The following is a 25,463-nucleotide window of genomic DNA, read 5'->3' as shown; positions in this document are numbered from 1 at the left end:
GGATCATACTGCACTGATAAATATTTTATGGACCTAGGATACCTTGGATGTGTACTACATGGGGTCTAAATCATGTGACAGCCTCACCACATTATCCCAGACCCAATATTTTTGCTGAATGAAATGGTTCATACTATTCAGCCATCCGTCATGAAATGAACAACTGGACACCATCTCCATATTGCCATGTCACACTTCATAACAATACGTCTAGGTGTGGGCTTTCTATTACCAGCAACAATCACATTAAAAAGCAAGTCAGGACACATTTGCCAAGTCATGAACAGTCCAATTTCCTGTAAATATGGGATAAACATCTTGAACATTCAGGCAGAATAAAAACAGCACTCATTTGACATCTGGGTGTGGAATTATCTAGTTTGTGAGAGTGGTAAAAGGTTTGAATCATACATCCCATCCAGGGAACATGGTCACCCACAGAAGTACTCAGAAAGTGCAGTGAGCCTTAAACCCAAGGAGTCACAATATCTAATGGAACAATGAGAAAGAGGAATAGAAAATAATTTGGGGAATTGTACAACATTCTAACATTGAGCATTCTGACTGTGCACAGAACACCACCAGAGGTAAACTCAGGGAATGAAAATGTTGAACGCAACCATGAAAATAATCTCCTCTTTAACAAAAGGAAAGTCACCAAAATATCAGTGAGCCAAGAACAGTCAGTTGATAAATCTAGATCACAGGACAGAAAGAAGATCATGAGATCTGGAAGGATTATTAAATTATTGATTCATTATACAACCACTTAAAGTCTTAAACAGTTCAATTCTTAAACTCCTAAGCACAGTGACCTATTTTTGGAGTGATAGTTCTCACAACCAGTCTGAGATATATTTATTTTCATTCATGTATGTTATAGGAATATAGTAATACCATTTTAAGAAGAACATGCTGATGAGCATATAACCTTGATATAATACATGTCACTGACAGCTATAGACTTGTTCAGTGTGCAGTACATATTGCGAAGGGAGAGCAGCTATGCTTCCCTGTAACAACTAACCGCGATAACGAATGTGTCTGCTGAGCAATTTTATGACATAATAAACTGAACCGTGGTCCTGTTTCCCAGTCCTATTGTAAGAGTGGATTATCTGAGAATAAACTCAGAATCACAGCAAGATATCAATATGACATGATCACTGCACAACATTAAACAACTGCAAAAAGAAAGGACCAGAACACTAATGCCTTCTTTATTTTTTCATCCTGTGAATTTGATCACCTTTTACAGTTACTGAGTACATGTGAAAACAGCTGATATCACTGAAATACAACCTACCTGTGTCACACATAGAAGGCCAAGCAGATAAAATAACGAACAAACACCAGCTGTCAGAAGAACTCGCTTTGATTGGACCAATGTAGGGAACTGGTCTTGCAGGGCTGTCATAACTGTTTCTAATGGAAGAAAATGTCAAATCAAGACATTAATTAATAACTTGCACAATGACAGGACAAAACACCACTGGACACACCAAAGCCCTGGAGTAAAAGGTTTCTGCATCCATTTTTCTGGCTCTGAGATATGTATTTTTCCCCCAGTTGTATTTTTCCTGTTGCTCTGATGCAGAGGAAAACTGCATCATCGTTATCCTCAAATATCACGTAGGGTGTTTCAACATGAGTGAGTTTCAACATGAGTGAATAAGTTTGCTGACCATCCTGCTCCCTGTAAGGCAGGTAAATAAAAATCCCCATCTCTTGAACAGCAAGATCTGTCTCAACGAAAAGATAAATTCTAGGCATGAGAGCAAAGAAAAGATATAGAACATTAACATCTGAGATTGAAAATCACCACAATAGCTATTGGGCAGAGGAACATAGAAATTAGGAGCGAGTGGACAATTCAGCCCTTCAAACCCACTCTACCATTTGTCACATTCATGGCTGTTCTTATTGTGGTCGCAATTCCTGCCTGTTTCCCACAGCCCTTTGTCCCATTTTTCATCAAAACATATCTATTTCTTTCTTGAATTTGTTGATTGATTCTGCCTCTTCTGCACTCTGGGGCAGTGAGATCCACAGATTCACAACCCTGTCAGAGAAATAGTTTCTCCTCACCCCAGTTTTGAACCTACTTCCTCTCAGGCTATATCTATGACCTCTTGTTCAAGACTGTCCGACAAGGAGGAATATCTGTTCCACATCTACCTTATCAATCCCCTTGAGCATTTTATGTGTGTCAATCAGATCATCCCTCATTCTTCTGATCTCCACATCCTTCCTCAAGTAAAGAAACCAGAACTAGATACAATACTCCAAGTATGGTCTCAACATCATCTCATATAATTGTGACAACATTACTTTTATAAACCAGTTCTTTTGCAATAAATGCCAAGATTCCACTTGCCTTTCTTATTATATGCAGCCCCTACATACCCACTTTCTGTGATTCATACACAAGGACACCCAGATCCCTCTACACTGAGGCACTTTGAATCTGCTTCTGATTTAATTAATAATTTGCTCTTTCATTATTGTTGCCAAAATATGTAACCTCGTACCTATCCACGTTAAATTCCATCTGCCAGATTCTAGTTCATTCTCTAGCTGTGAATTTTGTTTTGTTACATTCTGTCCCTCCCGGCAGCTCATTGATATAGATTGTCAACAATTGATGTCAGAGGATTGAACCCTGTGCTACCCCAATAGTTACTGTTCGCCAGAAGGACCCATTTATCCCACCCCTCTGCTTTCTGTCAGTCAACTAATCCTCTATCTGAACCAATACTCTACCCCAAACACCCTCCGGTCTAACCTTTTGTATCAGTCTTAATGCAGCACCTTATCAATGTCTTCTAGAGGTCTAGATATAACACATCCACTGTGTCCCCATTATCCAACTTGATAGTTACATCCTCAGAAATTCCAACAATTTTGTCAAGTTCAACTTGTCCTGTATGAAACCATGCTGCCACTGGGGAATTGAGCTTTGTTGTTCCAAGTGGTCAGTTCTCTCCCTTATTATTGACTCCAGCAACTTCCTCACGACCGAGGTCAAACTAATTGATCTACAATTTTCCATGATTTGCCTATTTCTTTTTTCAAATACAGGCTTCACATTAAAGTGTTTCCAAATCACTGGCACCTTTCCAGAATCGAGGAAATTTTGGAATGTAGTAACTAATATATCCACTATCTCTGCTGCCTTAGGGTGCAGGCCATCAGGTCCTGGGGACTAATCTGCCTTTAATCCCATCAGTTTACTTAATACCTTTTCCCTAGTAATTTCACCAAGTTCCTCTATAGTAACTGCAGATTTTGGGAAGAAATTATAATCTTCCACTGCAAAAAGACACAAAATACTGGTTTAGTGCCTCTGCCATTTCTGAGTTTCCCATAATTACCTCACCATTTCCACCCTCTAAAGGGCCACCATTTACTTTCACTACTCTCTTCCTTTTTATATACTTATAGAAGCTTTTGGTGTCAGAGCTTATGGTTTTTGCTAGTTTCCTTTTATTGATCTCCTGATTCTCCAGAGTGTCTCAAACATTTGCAGTATGATATGCCCTAGTTTTTGTCTTTATGTTATCCTCGACCTCCTTGTTAAGCCATGGATTATCTTTTACCTTTCTATAATTCCTTTTCCTCTCAGGAATATACTTTAATTGACAGGTATTTAGTAACTCATTGAGCATTTGACACCATTTTTCAAATGTCCTGCTCCTTTAATATTTTTCCTCAGTCCCCCAGGGCCAACTGCTTTCTCAGGCCTGTATAATGACTTTTGGCCAACATTAAAACTCCTGTATATGACTCTGTCTTCACTCTTGCCATCTGAATTTGAAACTATAGAAGGTTGTGATCACACCTTCCAAGATGATCCTTAACTACATGATCATTTACCAATCCTTCCTCATTACACAATACCAAATGTGAAGTAGCCAGTTGGTTCCATGACACGTTGCCATCAGAAAGAATCCCTCAGACACTCTATGAATCTTCCTTCAATACTACCCTTGCCAAGTTGATGAATCCAATCAATATCTATGTACAAATCACCCATAATTTCTGTTGTGGCTGGCTCATAAGCCCTCATTACTGCCTCATTTATACTCAGCCCTACTTTGGAAGTACTGTTTGAGAGTCTGTAAATTATTCCTACCAAGGGGTTTCTTCCCTTGCCTTTTATTTCCACTCAGATTGATTTGACATCTTGGTTCGTAGTGCCAATATCATTTCTTAATGCACCTTGATATCTCCCTTAACCAATAAAACAGCTCCACCTCCTATTCCTACTTGCCTATCCCTTTGGAATACTCATTACCCTAGGACATTTCACTCCCAGTACTGATCTTCCTGCAACCACATTTCAATAATCTTCACCAGGTGGTGTGACTGGTCTCTATTTGTGTTGTCAGCTCATCAACTTAACTCTGAATGCTGCATGCTTTTGCTAATAAGTTCTACTGGTTTGTCTTTCTCTTTTAATATTTGCTCATACACTCTCCATCCTCACTTACTAATTCCTAATAACACTGAACCTCATCTCTCTCATTTACTCCAACTCACATTTTGATCTTCTATGATGCCTTCCCTCACCATCGCTGTTAGTGCAAATTGTATTGTGAAATCATTTGGATGCCGATGCAACTTTTCCCCAATTTTTATTTTGATGCAGGTGCTAATCATTTAAGACAAATAGCTGCATTCTTCTTTCAGACAATAAGGGAACAATTGCTACAAAGAAATGTTGTGCGTTTGTCCACTAACATCACCAACAGCACTTTTTTGCCCAACACTGTCATAATTTCTTCAAAAGAAATGATTTTTTTAAAGTGATGCAATGCCATTTTTACCTAAACCTGCAAACTGTGTGTCAACTCCCAGAGTGAGCAGCATGAAGAAAAATGAAACAGACCATAATGGTGCCCACGGTAACTGTGCAAGGGCCTCTGGGTAGGCAATGAAGACCAAACCGAAACCTGAACAGTGAATAGAATTGAAATGACATAATGAACGTTGCTATTAACTTGTTGTTGACATTCATTTCATTTCATTTATTACAGTTGCCAATATTAGCCACCATTTGCAAAACTATTCATGTCACCAAAGTTGTGCGGATATGTGTTTACAATAAAAAACATTAGTTATTATATATTTGTAATACTAATCACTTTCAATTCAGAAATTATAATATTTAGAAGCAGTGAACACTGAGTTCAGAGTGACATTTGCAATCTAAGCAAAAAAAGAATCTCTCTAATATATTGGTGAAACTGGCATTTTAAAACAGGGAATAATGTTGGAGAGTAGGGAATGGGGAGAAATAATTGAACGGATAATTTAGAGTGTTTCTTAAATGGTTGGGGATTGTAAAGTGTAGTTGTACAAAGAGACCTCAGTCTCCTTGGTGCTAAGTCACTGAGGGTTAACATGTGTGTGCAGCAAGCTATTAGGAAGCCTCATGGAATGTCATCCTTTATTGCAAGAGGATTTGAGTACAGGGATAGTGAAGTCTTGTTTCAGTTGTATAGCAGCTTGGTTAGGCCACACCTGGAAACTGTGCACAGTTTGGTCACTTTTTCTCAGGAAAAATGTCATTGCATAGAGGGAGTGCAACAAATGTTCAGCAGACTTGCTCCTGGAATGGTAGAACTGTCCGATGAAGAAAGATTGGGAAAACTGGGCCTTATTCTCTAGAGTTTCGTAGAATGAGAGGCAATTGCATTGAAACTTACAACGTAGTTAAAGAGAACAACAGAGTAGCTGCAGGTAAGATATTTCCTCTGTCTGCAGAATCTAAAACCAGCGGCCATAATTTAAAACTAAGGGGGATGCCACTGAGGGCCAAGCTGACAAGAAATTAGTTTATTCAGAGTGTTGTGAAACATTGGAATTGTCCAGCACAGAGGGCTGTGGAGGTCAAGATTTGAGTAGATTTAAGATTGAGATTATTATATTTCTGATTCTCAGTGGTGTACAAGGTCAGGGAATGGAATGAGTAAAAAACATTGAAATGTTTGATCCTTCATTATTACATGGAGTAGTGAGGCAAACTACTCAGACTGAGTGGCCTACCCCTGTTCCTATGTTCCTTCCTCCATTCAGGCTGTCAAACCACTCAGTGCTCAGACTACTGGAGTAATCAGAATGTGTGAACTGTGTTTTATTGTAACTTTACCTGGTCATTAATTACTTATCACAGCATCATCAACCGATACAAGTGGCTTAGCACAGAACATTTCCATGTTTCTTGCTCTTCATATTAAACATTTTTTAAAATGTACTACTGTCAAATTGAATATTTGAGCACATAATATGATCAGTAACTAATCGTCAATAAATAAAAACTGTCTCTGATTCACCTAAAAGCACAATATTATGGAATTCATTCAAAATTTCTTCTTAAATATAAAATGTGGCTCATATGAAATGTAATTCTAAGGTAAATAGCAAATCTTACAGTGAATTATAATGTTAACTGAGTACTTTTGAGATTTACTATTCTGTGATTATTTCAAAAGCTCACTTTTAAGAGCTAGGGTTCAACCCCGGGCATACCATTGCATTATTCAGCTCCAATCCCTGTCCAGTATAAACCAAACATCATGGCAATGTGTCTTCAGAGCCTGGCTATCAGTTTGGATCTGAGGATTGATTATTGTGTCTGGACACTGGAATCACTGGAATGTTGGGTTGAATCACTTCAGAGAGAACATTAAAGCTGTCTGACCCTTGACAATTTTAACAGCTCTAGTTTACCTGACTGGGCAACCTCTGAAACGGGCTTATCTTGTATGTGAGCCATGTGTCCCAGGATGGAGAAGATGACAAATCCAGCAAACACACTCGTAGCACAATTAACAACACAGACAATGATGGTATCTCTGTAGCAGTTATTGTGGAACTTGTTGTAAGACGACAATGCTACTAAAGTGCCCCAACCCACTGAGATAGAAAAGAAAATTTGAGTCGCAGCATCTTTCCAGACCTGGTAAATACAAAATAGAATAGATGTCTGGAGGGAAATGAAACACAAACATGTACAACAGATTAACGACATTAATGTGAAGATAATGAGAACTCGTGTGGTTAATCCATGGTGAACTGAGCAAAGTAGCTCCCTCTGGTCAACAGTAACTCTTCTTAAACAGAACAGTCATCACTACAGTCGATTATTTACAGTTAAATTTCCTCTGGGATATCTGACACAGGTCTTTCTGGTATAATGAACGTTTCATTAACACAAATTACCTGTACCGTGATTGACGATTGGGGACGCTTTTCTAAAGTGCAAAAATTCAAAAAGTATGTTGGCTAGAACATGATTACATCGGCAACACTGTAAGTGCTCCTTGTATTGCGTGATTCTTGCATAGCGCAGGGTCACACGGAACGTGACTATTGCACTATCGAAGACGTGACTGTATACTCTTTCACCAGCCATGGTTTTCAGTGACTGACTCACTTGCAGTATTGTACTGACCATAGTTAATTCCATTCTTTTCGTGAAAGTAACAACAAAGAACACCCTTTACCATAAATAATGATCACTTTCATATTGTAATAATATCACAGTAGCTTAATATCAACAGGAACCAGTAAAATTACACTGTAATTTCTAGGATTATGTAAACAATGGTTAAATGATTTAAATGGAAATCAAAATCCAATTCCTGTCAGAAAAATTAAGCAATAAATAGTGTTCACCATTGTCTATTCACAAAGACTGCTGTATCTTTGGACTGAATACAAAATTCCAGCCATCATTATCCAGTATGCATGAGGACACTGTCAGCTTCACAAATGTGGTATTGCCTAGTCTGCCTATTTGCATTCACTGGGCTCCATGATGTTTCTGTCCTTATGCTGTTGACTGAATCACCTCAGAGATTTGTTTCAAGAAACATGACATTGAAATAGCCTTTTAATGACATGCCAAGCATTTACTTACTGCCAGTCACAATTTCTGGCACTTAAACTACCTACTGGAAGAATGGAATCACAGCTTGGAAGTCACCCACTCAAACTTACACTTCCTTTTCTGTCTCAGTCCTTGCATTGTTATATTCCAAGTACGATAATCTGACTGGTTCAAGATATAATCAGTTGCTTTCCAATGTTCACTCCAATGTAGATTTCAGATATAGACAATGTTCTTTCATTTCCATCTCCCACTTCCAGGTACTTGCAGCACCAAATATCATTGACATAGAATGGATAAGGACAAGGCTCATCAAGAGTGGCTCTTTCTATTGCCCTGATACAGCAAAATGTGGGTCAGTATTTGCTTTGTAGGTCAATGAGGTATTTCACCTGAAACTCCTGAATCATTTCCAAGATTTCAGAAAGGAGGAGGCATGAAGGAAGAATTCTATTGCATCCCAATCCCTATCATAATTCCTCATCAATTTCGATCCTCTCGTCCATCATAGCTGATGCCCTGACCTTCTTTCCTGTTAATGGCAGGATGATATAGACCTTAAACTGACTCTTTGAATTCATCACAAGCTTTGTTAAAAATTTCCAAGAATTGAATTAAGGACTCAAAAGCAATACACTGATTTTAAATCAATGATGAAAGTGAGGACTGCAGATGCTGCAGATCAGAGCTGAAAATGTGTTGCTGGAAAAGTGCAGCAGGTCAGGCAGCATCCAACGAGCAGGAGAATCGACGATTCGGGCATGAGCCCTTCTTCAGGAATGTCGATTCTCCTGCTCCTTGGATGCTGCCTGACCTGCTGCGCTTTTTCAGCAACACATTTTCAGTTTAAATCAATGATGACAAGCTAACAAAGTAAATGTGCTGAGGCACGAATCGATTCAACTAAAAATACTAATGAGACTCAATCATTCATATTACTGTATTTACCTCAGCATCAGCCAGTCTGGAGAAGTCTGACTGGCTTCCGATGTAGAATTCAATTCCTTTAGAAGCTCCCTCCAGGGTAACCCCTCGGATCAGGAGTATGGTCAGAACCACGTAAGGGAATGTCGCAGTGAAATAAACCACCTGAGCATGGAGAGCACCTTGTTAGATTTTCCTGTATTACTGGTACAACAGAAGAAAATAAAACCTTGAAGCAGTACAAGGCCATGTGGCCCCACCATGCAATAAGATTCTGCCTGATCACCCTGACACTTGCCCTCTCCAGAACCTTTGACTCTCTTGTACATCAACAATTTGTCAAACTCTGCCTTGCATATATTCAATGATCTGACCTCTACTGCTTTCGGAGGAAGAGTATTTGAAAGATTAAAAATTCCACTTCATCTCTACCTCATTTGGAGAACCTTATTTTGTAACTGTGCTCCCTGTTCGAGATTCTCTGAGAAGGTCAAGCTTTCTAAGACCATTCAAAATCTTTGAAGATCATTTCTCGGTCTCCTAAATTCCTGTGAGTACAGGCTCAAACTTATATTTTCAAAAGAATTAATACAAAGACGTTCACTGAACTTTCTCCAATACAAATATACCCCCTAACTAAGGAGACCAAAACAGTAGCTGCTGTACCTTTGTAGCAAGTTTTGCCTACTTTTATACATCATTCACCTTGGAATAAAGACAATATTATCCAACCAAATGGCAAATTAAATGGATTCTCATCAATGCATCGAAGGGAACAGATGACAAACTGAAGAGGAATAGTAACATGGAAGATGTACGCAAGGATTGCGTTTTCATCTAGTTCACAGGGTTTGCATGTTGAGACTTTGTTTTGTGATACCTTGTTATAATGTGCTTATTTAAACACTGCTAAACCTATAGACATGAGGATCTCAAATTTGAATTTAGGCAACAAAATATGAAGATTTTTATTACAACAAAATGGTTTCTCGATTTAAAAGAATACTATAAAATGGCCTGTGAATCATACCGCTAAACATACTGCTGATTTGCAGAATTAACTTGCAGTTGAAAGATGAGGACAATAGAGTTTTCATAAGATAAACACTGATACATTAATTGACCATTTGAACAAACGTTGAACTAATACATGGCATGACAATTTACGTAAATTAGATATCCTTCTTAAAGGAAATACCATTGGATTAGCCTGTCTTCAATCATATCACCATATTACAATTGATTGGACATTTTTTTGTAGTTAAGAACCCTTTCCCAGAAAATATCATTAGATTAATTCGCTGTAAATCATATGTGATTGGTCTTTCTTGTAATTAAGACTGTACTATTTATTTAAAAACATGTAAATAATGTGTAATTTTCAAATGTAATTGCGCAACTTTTCCCCAGAACACAGAAGCTTCAATCTCTGTGTTGCTGGATAGAATTGCATCAAGGTACCTTAACTGAATCAACTAATGACCCTTGTTTTTTGAATAGACCGCATTTGTCGATTCCTTTGACCGATCTCGAACCCTTCTTAAGGGGACACAGGTCTTCAGACATAATAACAGAAATTACACAATGAAAAGAATCAGTTAAAGGTAATTCTTACCCAAGAAGCTCACCTCCTCACTGGGTAGGTACATAAAAGACACAGCAAGTTGTTCCTGACGTCAAGTTGGACCTTATGAGATTTCTCACCTGATTCTGCATTAAATCTCACCTTAGCACAGGCTGCTCATGTCACTAACAGATTCCACCCACAGTAACTGCTACACAGCTGTTACAACATATTCCTTCAACATTAATAACTACTAAAGGCACATTACACTGGAATGTCACATGTTGTGATTCTCCTAACAGCCTTAAAATTACATTTGCTCTTTGGTTTGGAACCTATCCAACAATACAACGGGGATGAAGGTCAGAGCTTTGTTAGTTAACCTCTGTTGTCCTCCAACCTATCACAGAATCTTCCTTTTACTCACCGAACCATATTCCCCATGTCCATTGTCTTAAGAAACCTCTTAAACTGTTATTTATTTCTCTCGGTCAGATGAAAGTCCATGGAAGTGAAAGATTAGCTCGGTTTGTCTTGACAGGTGCTTCACAAGCTGTTGAGCATTACCAGCATTTTAGTGTTTTCACCTAATGATTGTTCCTCAGGTCTCAGTCCCATTCTCATGTCCAGACAAATCTCATTTCACTCAAATAAAACCCTGATCCTATCCTTCCCCATCACCGCCACCACACCCCCCTCCCCCACTCCCCACCAACCCCCAATCCTTCCTCAGCCTTCCACAGCAATTGGAAAGTCACCCAGAATTCCAGTGTCAGTGAGTGAACCCTTAGAATGAGGGACACATTGCGGGGGTTTGGGGAAGTTGCTGTTCTTTCCCTCAGGAGAACGTTCTTCAGATCTCCCTCAGGCCTGAAGTGTTGATGAATTATGAATCTCCCATTTCCCATAGAGACACTGTTAACATCACCTGGGAGATAAACCAGACACTTCACAAATTATTTATCGTTTCTCGCTTTACTGTTACTTTGTCACGAGTTTTAACTCTATTTATCACCAATCATTTACCTTTCCTGAAGATTTGATTCCTTTTGATAATGCTGCCCCAACTATTAGCCAGGCAAGAAGCAGACAGAGGGCTAAATACCAGATGACCTCCCCAGTCTCATCCATTGAACTGGAACGGCGTAAAACTGCTTTACTACAGAAAATAAGAACAAAAACATGTAGTAAGTAAGGACACTCTTCATTACACACAGATGTTTTTAGACATAGTGCATCAATGTATTTAACAAACAGAGTTGTGTAATATCTAAATTAATTTTTGATTTATAGAAGCTTTGATTCTTGCACTCAGAAATAAATGTGAAGTTTGATATTCTGTATGACATTTTTTTCCTCGTGTGTATTGATATTTTTCAATGTAAAGCTTTGTTCAAACAAGTTGATGAGATTCCCTGCAGCTGAAAATGTGTTGCTGGTTAAAGCACAGCAGGTCAGGCAGCATCCATGGAACAGGATGCTGCCTGACCTGCTGTGCTTTAACCAGCAACACATTTTCTGCTGTGATCTCCAGCATCTGCAGACCTCACTTTTTTCTCAGAGATTCCCTGCAGAGCTGTTTCTGACAATGTTTCACTGACTGCTTCACAATGCACTGTGAAACCTATCTGGTTTAGTCACTATGTCTTCCAATGAATTCAGCTCCTTCATCTTCCTACACATGGTATCTACCTCCAGACAGTTAATCTAAATCCAGTCCCAGGACTGTGTGTTAAAATAATAACTTATTACAATTAAAAGCAGAGAAATGAACATCAGTCACACATGATTCTAACCATTTCATGTTTAAGAATTCTGGTCATGAATATTATCCTTGAAGAGCAAGAAAACAAAGAAAAGTGTTTTGCTTTATAAATATTGTCAAAGTTACAATGCTTAGAAACCAGAGGAATATTAAATAGTAAAAGTTTCCTTCCCATGATGCCATTTTGTAACAAGTGTGCAATGTAAATAATACCTCAATCAAAATGAAACAGCTTCTCTCTCATTAAACACATATAAACAAACTAACCAACCCAAGAGGAGTTACTGGCCCAGCTGTGTAGGTTATTGGTGCAGCTATCTGCAGCAAGGTACTTACTCCCAGTATTGCTCACTCGGGCCCTGGTGAGGATTGGAGATTTCTGATCCATTTGGACAAGATCCATTGTTTTCCTGCAGCTGTGTTATATTAACGATTTCAAAATATCCATCAGTCAGAGTGAGATTGCAGAGAGTCTCTGGAAAATATGTTTCAGTATTATACATCAATTTTGCATTCCATTTCAATATAACCAGGGTCACTGTTTCACTCTGACTGAATTAGTTAATCCTTTTGATTACATGGGTAAGGTCATGCATAGATCAGAACACAGAGGTACAGTCCGTGCACTCACTCTCAGCACAGTCCTGCTCTGGTGCTCAATCTGCTTAATCTCTTGTTGGATAAAAGTCTGCATAATTAGAAAACCAAATTAAAATGGTACTGTATAAAAAGTTACTTCAAAAGTATTCAGTAGTAGTTATTGTAGAAGACTTTAAGGATTATAATGGGCTGGATTATCCAGGGAAGGGGAGTCTCACATACCTTGCTACACCACTCCTTGTTTTACAAAATGAATGAATGGAGCTCCACAGTTCTGAGCGGTAGATTCAACTCAGGGCTCTCTCAGAAATGGGGAGCCACATTTTCAATCTGACAGTACTTTCACAGCACAGTGTTGAGAGTAACTTGAGGATGATAGGAGAAATTTTGTGGGGAGGGGAGCAGTCTTGTTGGTCGGTTCCAGTAGCAACAACATTGGTGGAGGGGGATGGAGTCCAATGGTAACAGTGAATGGGAGGGTGGGGACAGGTTTCATATCGGCAGAGAACTGGGGGTGATATCACATTTCCAGAGGACGTTGGGGGCAGGGTGTCACAGCTGTGAAACCATGTGCAGGGTTTTCAGAGCAGATTGTTAATTATTGATTGTACTGAAGCTTTCTTAGTGAGGTGGAGGATTTTCATAAAGAAGATCTCCTTCTCTAGCTTTGGTTACACCCAAAAAGAATGCATTTTTATTTAGTTTGTGATGCATTTAATTTTAAAAGCTTTTCAGCTGATTGGTGACTGAAGCAGGATGCTGTTAAATAAGATAAGAGCACATGACATTTGGGGCACAGTACTGGCATGGATAGAGGATTGGCTGCAGAAGATAGAGAGTGGTGATAAAGGGGCTTTTTTGGGTATTGCAGCCAGTGACTAGTGGAGTTCTGCAGGTATCAGTGTTGGGACCTTCACATTATACATTAACAATCTGGATGAAGGAGCTAAGGGCATTGTTGCTAAGTTTGCAGATGAGACAAGCTAAGTGAAGGGACAGGTAGTGGTGAGGAAGTGAGGAGATTTTAGAAGGCCTTACAGAGGTTAGGAGAGTGGGCAAAGAAGTGGCAGATGGAATACAATGTGGAAAAGTGTGAGGATGTGCATTTTGATAGGAAGAATAGAGACATAGACTATTTTCTAAATGGGGAAATCTAAAGTACACATGGTCTTGAGAGTCTTGGTTCAGGATTCCCTTAAAGTTAACATGTAAGTTTCATTGGCAGTTATGAAGGTAAATGCAACGTAGTACTCACTTCAAGAGAGCTAGAATTCAAGAACAGGAATGTACTGCAGAGTCTGTGTAAAGCTTTGGTCAGGCCTCATTTGGAATATTGTGAGCAGTTTTGTGCCCTGTATCTAAGGAAGGATGTGCTGGCATTGGAAGAGATTCAGAGGAGGTTTACAAGAATGATCCTGGGGATGAAGGGCTTATCACATGATGAGCAGTTGAGGACTCTGTGTCTTTCCTTGAGGGTGTATCTCAGTGAAATTTTAAGAATACTGACAGGCCTGGATAGAGTAGATGTGGAGAAGTTGTTTCCATGCATAGGAGAGGCCAGGATCCTAGGGCACAGTCTCAGAGTGGAGGGATAACCCTTTTGAACTGAGGTGAGGAGAAATTTCTTCAGCCAGAGAGTGATGAATCTATGGAACTCATTGCTACAGAGGGCTGTGGAGGCCAAGTCATTGGGTGAATTTAAGGCAGAGATAAAATAGTTCTTAATTGGTAAGGTGATCAAGCATTACAGGGAGAAGGCAGAAGAATGAGTTTGAGAAACATATCAGTGATGATCGAATAGTGGAGCATACCTGATGGGACAATTGGCTTAATTCTGCTCCTATATCTTATGGTCTTATGATCTTACGGACATCCATAATTACTCTGAGCCCAGATGAAACACATTGTTGAATGTACTCTTATCAATTCACTTTCAGAAACTAGCAATGTAAAAATGAAATTTCAAATAACATAAATCTCAAGGATAAGATGAAACAACTGTTTTCAAAAATTACATTGTAATTTTAGCTCAAAAATAACTTCTTCATATCTGAATTATTTTTGGCAAGATGTAACATTCCAAATTCTGAAGTAGAAGATGTAGAAATCGATCGCTACTTGAATGAGTCCTAGCCTATGGAGATAAGGACTTCCATCACTGAATTCTGTGGGTGTATAATGGAAAATCCATGTCTTCTGGGTGTTGATAGATGTCCCTAACTGTATGGTATTAGACAGACAATGATTCTATTCTTTATAAATTAAAAACTAAAAAGATGACTTCGTCACGGATTTTGAAATACTAAATGGAACAAATAACATCAAGAGTCATCGAGTCAGAGAGATGTACAGCACAGGAACAGACCTTTCAGTCCAACTTGTCCATGCTAAAAAACATATCCGAAATTAATCTAGTCCGATTTGCCAACATTTGGCCCGTATCCATCTCAACCCTTCACATTCATATACACATCCAGCTAACTTTTAAATGGTTTAATTTATCACTTCGTCTGAGGCAGAGAAAAACTGAGTTCTTTTCTTCTGGAATATTGGATAATGGAAATGTCCTAAAATTTCGAGAGTTTTTTTTTGGAATAAAGATATGAAGCTCTTCAATGCAAAAATACAGGACTGTGGATGATCCCTGACTGCATTGTACACTCTGGGACTGTGGGTGATCACTGACTGTATTGTACAGACTGGGACTGTGGTGATCCCTGACAGTATTGTACAGACTGGGACTGTGGGTGATCTCTGACAGTATTGTACAGACTGGGACTGTGGGTGTATTCCTGACTGTATTGTACACTCTGGGACTGTGGGTGATCCTTGACTGTATTGTACAGACTGGCACTGTGGATGATCCCTGACTGTATTGTACACTCTGGGACTGTGAGTGATCCCTGACTGTATTGTACAGACTGGCACTGTGGATGATCCCTGACTGTATTGTACACTCTGGGACTGTAGGTGATCCCTGACTGTGCAGACTGACACTGTGGGTGATCCCTGACAGTATTGTACACTCTGGGACTGTGGGTGATTCCTGACTGTATTGTACAGACTGGGACTGTGAGTGATCCCTGACTGTATTGTACAGACTGGGACTGTGGGTGATCCCTGACTTTATTGTCCAGGCTGGTATTGTGGGTGATCCTTGACCGTATTGTACAGACTGGACTATGGGCGATCCCTGACTGTATTGTACAGGCCGTGACTGTGGGTGTATCCCTGACTGTATTATACAAGCTGGGACTGTGGGTGATCCCTGACTGTATTATACAGGCTGGGACTGTGGGTGATCCCTGGCTGTATTGTACGGACTAGGACTGTGGGTGATCCCTGACTGTATTGTACAGACTGGGATTGTGGATGATCTCTGACTGTATTGTACAAGCTGGGACTGTAGGTGTATCCCTGACAGTATTGTACAGACTGGGACTGTGGGTGATCCCTGACTGTATTGTACAGACTGGGACTGTAGGTGTATCCCTGACTGTATTGTACAGACTTGGACTGTGGGTGATCCCTGGCTGTATTGTACAGACTAGGACTGTGGGTGATCCCTGGCTGTATTGTACAGACTGGGACTGTGGGTGATCCCTGGCTGTATTGTACAGACTGGGACTGTAGGTGTATCCCTGACTGTATTGTACAGACTTGGACTGTGGGTGATCCCTGGCTGTATTGTACAGACTGGGACTGTGGGTGATCCCTGACCGTATTGTACAGACTGGGACTGTGGGTGATCCCTGGCTGTATTGTACAGACTGGGACTGTGCGTGATCCCTGACAGTATTGTACAGACTGGCACTGTGGGTGATCCCTGACTGTATTGTACAGACTGGGACTGTGGGTGATCCCTGACTGTATTGTACACTCTGGCACTGTGGATGATCCCTGACAGTATTGTACACTCTGGGACCGAGGGTGATCCCTGACAGTATTGTACAGACTGGGACTGTGGGTGACCCCTATCTGTATTGTACAGACTGGGACTGTGGGTGATTTATCACCATATTGTGCAGACTGTAGTTGATGTCCAGGATCACCCACAGCCCCAGTCTGTACAGTATGGTCAGGGGAACACCCACAATCCCAGTTTATTTAAAAGTAGATTTTCTTTCAAAGTTGAACTATTTTGTCCTCTGTTTCAGAAATTTCAACTTGACTCACATCAAGATTTCACATTAAGTTTTGTCAATTCACACAACATGAACCTTTGATAGTGACATGAGACATCCTGAGTTAAATAGTGTTATTGTGGAAGATGAGATGAAATTAAAGAGATGAGACATTTAAATAATTGCAACAAAAACTCTGTGTGTCTTAGAGTCAGACTGTGTAAGAAATATATGTGAGATGATCGATATTTGGAAAAACTCAGAGAAAGAGAATAAGTTAAGAAAATGATAGCTGCAAAAAACACAGTAATAGACAGAGAAGGGAGTCAGTGTGAGACACAATACAGGGATGGAGAGAGATACAAACAATGAACGCAGTCAGAAAGAACACAACACAGACTTATTGACAAGGTGAAAGTAAACGTGAGACATGTGAAAGACTGTTAAATTCTGATGTTTCACTATTTATTTCTGACTGACTGTCCTGCTATTCCAGTGACTCAGTGCCATGATTGACATCCTGGCACACTAATGGTGCCTTCCACCAGTGAAGACTGATGCAAAGTCCCTATTCACTTTCTTCACCATTTCTTTGTTCCCCATTACTACTTCCCCAGCCTCATTTTCTAATGGTCCAATGTCCACTCTCACCTCTTTCTGACCTTTTATGCATCTAAAGCAACTCTTGCAATCTTCTTTTATATTACAATCTGCTTATCGTCAGATTTCATCTTCTTCCCCCTTATTGCTTTTGTAAGTATCCTCTGCTAGTTTTTAACTGCCTCCAAATTTCCAGACTTCCCACTAATTTCACCACATTGGATGCTTTTCCTTTTGATTTGATGCTATTCCTGACTTCCCTTGTCTGCCGTGGTTGCCTCATCCTCCCTTTACTATGTTTCTTCTTCCTTGGGATGAATTTCTGTTTTGCCCCTCAAACTACCTCCAGAAACTCCTGCTATTGCTGCTCTACCGTCCTCCCTGTTATGGTCCCCTTCCAATCAACTCAGGTCAGCCCCTCCCTCATGGCTTTCTGGTTGCATTGACTCAATTGTAAAGATCTTACACCAGATTCCTGCTCTTCCATTTCAAACTGAAGGGTGAATTTTATCATATTATGGCCACTGCCCCCGATGGATCATTCACCTTAAGCTCCTTAATCGAGTTTACCTCATTACACAGCACCAAATCCAGAATTGCCTGTCCCCCGGAGGGCTCTATCACAAGTTGCTCCAACAAATCACCTCGTGGACATTCTGCAAATCCCTTTTTTATTGGATCCCCTACCAACCTGATTTTCCTCGTCCAGTTGTATATTGAAGACTCCCATGATTACTGCAATTGTGCATCATTTTTTACATGCCTTTTCTACCTCCTGATTTATTTTCTGACCCATATCCTGACTGCTGCTGGGAGGCCTGGACATAACTCTCATCAGGGTCATTTTTGCTCTGCAAACCCTCAATTTTCCAAGATGGCGACAGTGTAGCAGGGCTGCATGCAGACTCTTATCTAGAGCTCATCCACTTCCAGCTACGTTTTAAAAATCTTTTAATTTCTGCTCTCTCTTGATTTTTTTTCTTCTCATTTCTTGTTTCTTTGGTGGGTTGGTCAGAGGCAACAAGAGCAGGCTTTACACGGAGTGGTGACAGCCTTCCGGTAATTGGAGGTGGCAGTGATGGTAGCAAGGACATTCCCCTGCTCCTCCAGCAATCGGAGACGGAGGTGATGGACTCTTTAAGGTGCCAGTGCTGGCATATTGGAGGATGGTGGCTGGAGTGGGAATCTTGGCACACCAGCAGACTGGCCTGTCAGTGGAATGAGGCACTCCGGCTCGCAGTAGGCCCAGAGCGGGGACACCTGGTGTCACCAAGGCATCAGCGGAGCAGGAGACTCCTGGCTGGAATCACGGGAGGCCCGGAGTGGGAACTCTTGGTTGTGGGGCCCAACAGTCTACCCAGTATTGGAGGCAGCATTGAAATGGGCCCAGCAGTGATGAGATGGTGCCTGAAGAATGGTGACTCCTATAACAGCGGGTCCAGTGCAGACAGCTGCAAGTCAGTGGAGATGGGCGAGTGACACAGTTGTGGCATCTCTCTCCAGTCTCTCTTTGCAAAGGCATATTCCAGCAGGAGATGTGAGACAGTCACAAACTCCCCCTCCTTAAACCGATTTGTAGGCAGCATGCAGTGGCGCAGACAATCCAGGCGTACGTGAAGAATCTCACAAGTACTGCCCTTCTCACCATGAGCCAAGTGATGTCATGGTGCTTGTTGGAAAATTCTGGCGATGAGGCATTCTGCGAAATGACTTTGACAGTCTGCTGACTAACCTGTCCTTTTCCAACAGGGTCTTGAGGATGCTACATACTGACCTCTTCCTAATAGACCTGTGATGAAAAGTGTTTTGAAATTCTTCACAAAGGAAAAGCGATATGGAACAGTCAAATTCCTTGGAGCAGTCTGCAGCAACAAGACCAGTCCCATCCTTCTCAACACCAGGGACAAGTAGAACCTCAGTACATAGTCAGATTTAGTGTTTGTGTACTGAGGAGCTACACACAGCTTGATGCAGCCACACACAAAGAAGGACAGATCATACACAAGAGAAACCAACACTTGTCACAGATGTGGTCACATTGAACCTCATATCATCCGTCATCATTTCCGCCACCTCCAAACGGACCCCACCACCAGGGATATATTTCCCTCCCCTCCCCTATCAGCGTTCCGAAAAGACCACTCCCTCCGTGACTCCCTCGTCAGGTCCACACCCCCCACCAACCCAACCTCCACTCCCAGTACTTTCCCCTGCAACTGCAAGAAATGCAAAACTTGCACCTACACCTCCCCCCTTACTTCCCTTCAAGGCCCCAAGGGATCCTTCCATATCTGCCACAAATTCACCTGCACCTCCACACACATCATTTGCTGCATCCGCTGCACCCGATGTGGCCTCCTCTATATTGGGGAGACAGGCCGCCTACTTGCGGAACATTTCAGAGAACACCTCTGGGACACCCGGACCAACCAATCCAACCACCCCGTGGCTCAACACTTCAACTCCCCCTCCCACTCCGCCAAGGACTTGCAGGTCCTTGGACTCCTCCATCACCAGACCATAGCAACACGATGGCTGGAGGAAGAGTGCCTCATCTTCTGCCTAGGGACCCTCCAACCATAAGGGATGAACTCAGATTTCTCCAGTTTCCTCATTTCCCCTCCCCCACCTTGTCTCAGTCCCAACCCTCGAACTCAGCACCACCTTCCTAACCTGCAATCTTCTTCCTGACCTCTCCGCCACAAACCCCACTCCAACCTATCACCCTCACCTTAACCTCCTTCCATCTATCGCACTTCCAACACCCCTCCCCCAAGTCCCTCCTCCCTACCTTTTATCTTAGCCTGCTTGGCATACTCTTCTCATTCCTGAAGAAGGGCTCATGCCCGAAACGTCGATTCTCCTGCTCCTTGGATGCAGCCTGACCTGCTGCGCTTTTCCAGCAACACATTTTCAGCTCCTCAGTAGGGTCCATCAACTCCAATTTCATGCAGTTACAAGATATTGTCTAGCCCTACATCTCGATTTTATTTAAAAAGTTCTTAATTTGGTTTTTTTTCAAAAAATTCCAACTGATCTTTTAATTTGTAACCTTAAATATTTCCCTTATTTACCTTCAACCTGAAAGTAGCCAATAATAGTCATGTTAGTAGCTATTATCAACCAATGAACTTATGCCTTACCAGTGATGTCACTCTGCTGTGTTAGGTCCCGAATCCTGGGTTTCAATTCATCATTTTTTAAAAAAAACCTGACAAACTATGAGCCAAAAACCAATAGACAGCATGTACCACATCTAATAACGTGTATGGCAGATCAGAGTGCAACATTACTTCACAAGCTTGGCTTTAACCTTTGTCAGATAAGGGAGGTTTATTATTATTTATTAAATCAACACTATTACTTTTCCGAATTTGCTGCGACTGTATCGATAAAATAAACATTCACCTTGTAACATAGGCACAGCCCTCCACACTGCAACAGGCCCAAGGCTGGCAAACTGACCAAAGGAACACTCCAAGAAAAACAATGGTATCCCAACAAGGGCCAGCATGACAGAATAGGGAATAAGGAATGCACCTGGAAAATAGCGGAAAGGATTTCAATTTTCAAGTGAAACTCCATGCTTACACTATGTGGGTGGATTAAAATTTACCCTGAAATCTCTACGAATGTCCAAATTCCCGTTTTGTGAATTTCACTCTCTAACACAATCAGATATCTTTTCAGGTCACTTTACACAGCCATGTTGTGACATTTCTTATACATTTGCGCTTGGTTTCCATCAATCCAATGGTGTGGGTTGTGAAGAGTCCTGATTTGAGCAGTTTTGATGATAATGTACAAACCTGAACACAGGGCCTGACTGAGGAGCCTGCTCTTCTGAGGATTTCACACATTGTGCAGTAAATATATCTGAGGTCGATGGCTCGCATTCTAAACAATATCAATTGAAAATACATTGCAAATTAATAAATGAACCATTTACTTTGGTTTATAAATAGCATATATTTGATGCATCACATTGCTAATTTTAAACTATTACCTTGACATATCTCTCTCTTCATAAGGAAATAGTAGTCAAACTTGTTAGCTGTGGGATTGAATTTACCAGTTCACATTGAAATTGTTTAACTCTGCATTATTTACTATATCATTTTTAGTGCAATAAACATTTGTTATTTACTGAACTACAATTTTCAGGATAAGTCAACAAATCGATCCATTTAGTTCTGCCTTTCTTACTCTCCGATATTTTTAATTTCTCTACCATACCTCCTCCATTTTTGTAAGCCAGGTAAGGAAATCTCCAAACATTCCCAAAACCCACTGCATAACCAATCATTGAGAGCAGGTAATCAGTCTTCGAAGACCAGTTACCCCGTTCCACATTCTCATCACCCACAGCACCATGTTCATTGGCGGTATCCTGGGAGAAAGAATTGAAATGGCAAGCTCAGACATTAATCTTTCTCAGACTAGATCTCAAGTGAAATGTATAGTCACCACTCCCACAACTATCGGAAAATGGTGCAGTTCTCTATTTAGCAGCAATGTCTGTCAGGTTAGAAACAGCCAGATGTCCACAGAGAGTCTACAATTCACAACGACCAAAATCTACAAATCAACAGTATCTCAAATTGTCTTACATGGATTTTTACTGTTTTGTTTTGTTGAAATACTCACCGTATCCTGTGGAGGGTTTGGCCGATTGTCATTCAGTAAGAACCGAAATAAATGCCTTCGGTCCATTTTCAGACATCAATGAACTATTCTTCCACTTGCACAAGAATTGGAAGTAAAATGAGGACACTCCTTTTGGCCAAAAGTCCTTCAACTTCTCATGAATGGATTATTCTTGTTGAGTCAGAAGTCAGCCTCTTACTGTGTTTCATAACAGGTGTAACTCTACTTAGCTAATCATTCAATTTCCACACTAAACATTTCTATTGAGTTAAATGATTTGTTTTCAGAACAGTTACGATCAAAGTGCATTCATTCCCTGTCCTCAGGGTTTGGGCAAAGCGCTGGTTTTAAAAGGAATAGCTTCCAACTGAATCCAAACCAAGTTGAACTTCAGCCAAAGAAAAGCTATCTAAGATTTCTTCTAAAAATGAACGGGTCTTCTCCCATATTAGAAATATAATTGTCATCCCCTGCTACCCGAGTTCATTTTACGTAATGAAATTTTAATTAGTTTTGAATGTGTGGCTGCAGTTTTGTAATCCCTATATAAGATGAAATGTACATGGATTTGGGAAAAACATGATTGCTTGTCCATTGATCTGGCAGTCTCACCTCTAACCAAATGTTTAAAGTTAGAAGATTATAAGAGAGAAGTAAATCTGTATTGCTTTCTTAGCATTCCATCATGAAATGTTATCGCCTAAATTATAACTATGCTTACTAAAGTGAGGTGTAATAGTTCTATAGTTGGAAAAGTTAAGTAACTATTAAATAGTATGGTTCCTACACTGTTGCCTCTGACTATCAGCAAGTCACCAATTGAAAGAGCAGCACATTAATATTCAAAAGTCTTCATCTGTATTGGAGTAGGTTATTGATAGGGTAAAGCAATATTCTGAATTGTATGATTAGATAGGGCTCTCTCAGTGTGAGATCCAGAGCTAATTACTGAAAAACTTCCATTGCTTTCAAATGTTATTTACTGGTCAGCTTAGCCATCTGGCTGGATCATTAGAAGCTTTGCTAGGTGCATGATCTTTTGGCTGAATCACAAACACCAGTGGGTTTGGAAGAGTGATGATTGCATATAAAAATACAACAAAAAGTGTATTCTCTTGTGCAAAATGCAATGTGTCACCACATTCAGCGTCATCTTGAAAGACTGAGTTTAATGCAAAATTTTACTGCTTTTGAGTTCATCTTTCCCTCTTCTTCTTAATACCCTCCGCTCCTCCTCCATTCACTGCTTAACATCAGCCAGGGTCTTTGTAACGGGCTCCAGGGTCTTGTCATTGGGCTCTGAGTTCTTAATTATGGACCCACCCCTGCCATTGCCACGTCTCCCACAAGCCTCTATGTCTGAGCTGGAGCCATGGGCCTGATCTCCGACCTACTGCTCTCCCTGCGAAGCTGCCACCAGTCATCGGGATCCTGGCTCAGGCCTCATCTGTGACCTCAGTGCTAGAGCCAGAGCCAGCCAAGGATCTGGGACTGCATGGGGCCCTGCCCCAACCGACTCCCATGCAGAAACAAAAAAAACCACAGGAAGACCGATCACCATGGCAGCTGCAACCGCCATCAATCACCCGAAGGAGCTGTTCTCTCTTGCTGCTGCTGCTCCCTGTCTTTTGCACTGGTCCTCTGGCCCCTACACCCTCCTCTGTCTCTGACAAAAGTATAAAGGCCCATTTTCCTACAACTTTCAACTCTGAAGAAGCCTTGTACTGGACTCAACTAATTAACTCTGTTTATCTCTCTATTGATTCTGCCAGACCTTCTGTGTTCTGCAGCATTGTTTGTGTTTGTTTTAAGATATTATTCCTGCTTACTGGAGTAACTGACTCCCTGATCAATGTGGTGACACCAGCTCTTTTACACCCTCACCCATCTCCCCTATCTCACCTGAAGATTCTATAACCCAGAATATTGTGCTGACAATCATGTTCTTTCCTCAACCACAACCATCTCTGTGATAGCAATGATATTAGATCCTCATACATTAATAAACACGCACAACTCCTCTGCCTTACTCACAAGACTCCTTGCATTAAAAAATACCATCCATCTTTGCCACACTCCATTCTGCACTAACTTGAATATATTTGCACGAATTTCTGCATTGCAATGGTGGGTTCTTCAATACTTTTCAGTACATTAACCTTTACTGAACCTCCATTTAGTATCCCAGACCCCTGCAAAAATTAGTTTTAAATCCCACCATCACATTCAGCAATACCTTCAGAAAACCAGAACACTTGTACGTCCCACCTTCTCCAGAAATAAATGTGGTCATCCAACACTAATCTGTTCCGGATCGCAATGCACTCTGGAGCTTTCCTGACTTCTTGCCAGCCTCTTTCTGATTGGTCATAGAGTCATAGACTCATACAGCATGGAAACACTTTGGTTTAACCTGTCCATGCTGAACATAATCCCAAACTAAGTTAGTCTCACCTGCCTGGTCTTGGCTCATATCCCTCCAAACCTTTCCTATTCACGTATCCATCAAAATATCTTTTAAATGCTGTAATTGTACCCACATCCATCATTTCTCAGTAAGTCCACACACAAACTACTCTTGGTGTAAAAAAATTGCCTCATATCTTGTTCAAATCTCTCTCTTCTCACTGCTCACCTTAAAAATTGCCCGAAACATTGACTCTCCTGCTCCTTGAATGCTGCCTGACCTGCTGCGCTTTTCCAGCAACACATTTTCAGCTCTGATCTCCAGCATCTGCAGTCCTCACTTTCTCCTTAAAAATGTCCCCCTAGTCTTGAAATTCCCCATCTTATGGAAAAGACAACTACCATCAACTCTATCTATACCTCTCATTATTTTATAAACCTATATCAGGTCACCTCTCAACCTCCTACGCTCCAGTGAAAAAACGTTTCAGCCTTTCTTTATAACTCAAACCTTCCATACCTGGCCACATCCTGGTAAATCCCTTCTGACCCCTCTCTTGCTTAATAATACCCTTCTCCTCTCTGACTGCATTTTCTTAAACCGTGATGGGGGTCAGGGATGGGAGCAACAATGAGAAAAGAGAAAAGGTTGAGAACTGATACAGAAGATAAAGGGAGAAAGTTCAATAAACAAGGCAGGCAAGAGCATGGCGGGCTATGAGGAAAAATAATGAATTAAACACATTTATTTCAACGCAAGAGGACTGACAGGTAAGGCAGATGTACGTAGGGTATGGATAGGAACATGGGACTGGGATATCATACCCTTTGCAGAAATTTGGCTGAGGGAGAATGATAATTGGCAGCTTAGTGCTTGGCATGTTGATGCTATCAGAAGGATAAAAAGGTGCACAAGAGAGGTGAGGGAATGATGTT

At 40.8% G+C, this 25,463-nt stretch overlaps 1 protein-coding gene across 1 annotated transcript; it reads right to left on the bottom strand.

Annotated features, from left to right (window-relative positions):
* Positions 1–210: 210 nt before the first annotated feature.
* Positions 211–22,187, bottom strand: LOC132820011 (sodium- and chloride-dependent neutral and basic amino acid transporter B(0+)-like). Its single transcript, XM_060831938.1, has 9 exons — positions 22,122–22,187; positions 21,711–21,864; positions 12,487–12,625; positions 11,412–11,544; positions 8,846–8,986; positions 6,736–6,964; positions 4,830–4,955; positions 1,307–1,425; positions 211–225 (listed from the first exon to the last, which is right to left on the bottom strand). The coding sequence occupies exons 1-9, from the start codon at positions 22,185–22,187 to the stop codon at positions 211–213; spliced, it is 1,122 nt and encodes a 373-aa protein (XP_060687921.1).
* Positions 22,188–25,463: the final 3,276 nt, after the last annotated feature.

This window comes from Hemiscyllium ocellatum, chromosome 11 (genome assembly GCF_020745735.1).
Source record: "Hemiscyllium ocellatum isolate sHemOce1 chromosome 11, sHemOce1.pat.X.cur, whole genome shotgun sequence".
NCBI lineage: Eukaryota > Metazoa > Chordata > Chondrichthyes > Orectolobiformes > Hemiscylliidae > Hemiscyllium > Hemiscyllium ocellatum.
The sequence above is the reverse complement of the archived record's forward strand: the minus strand, read 5'-3'. Positions and strand labels throughout refer to the sequence as shown.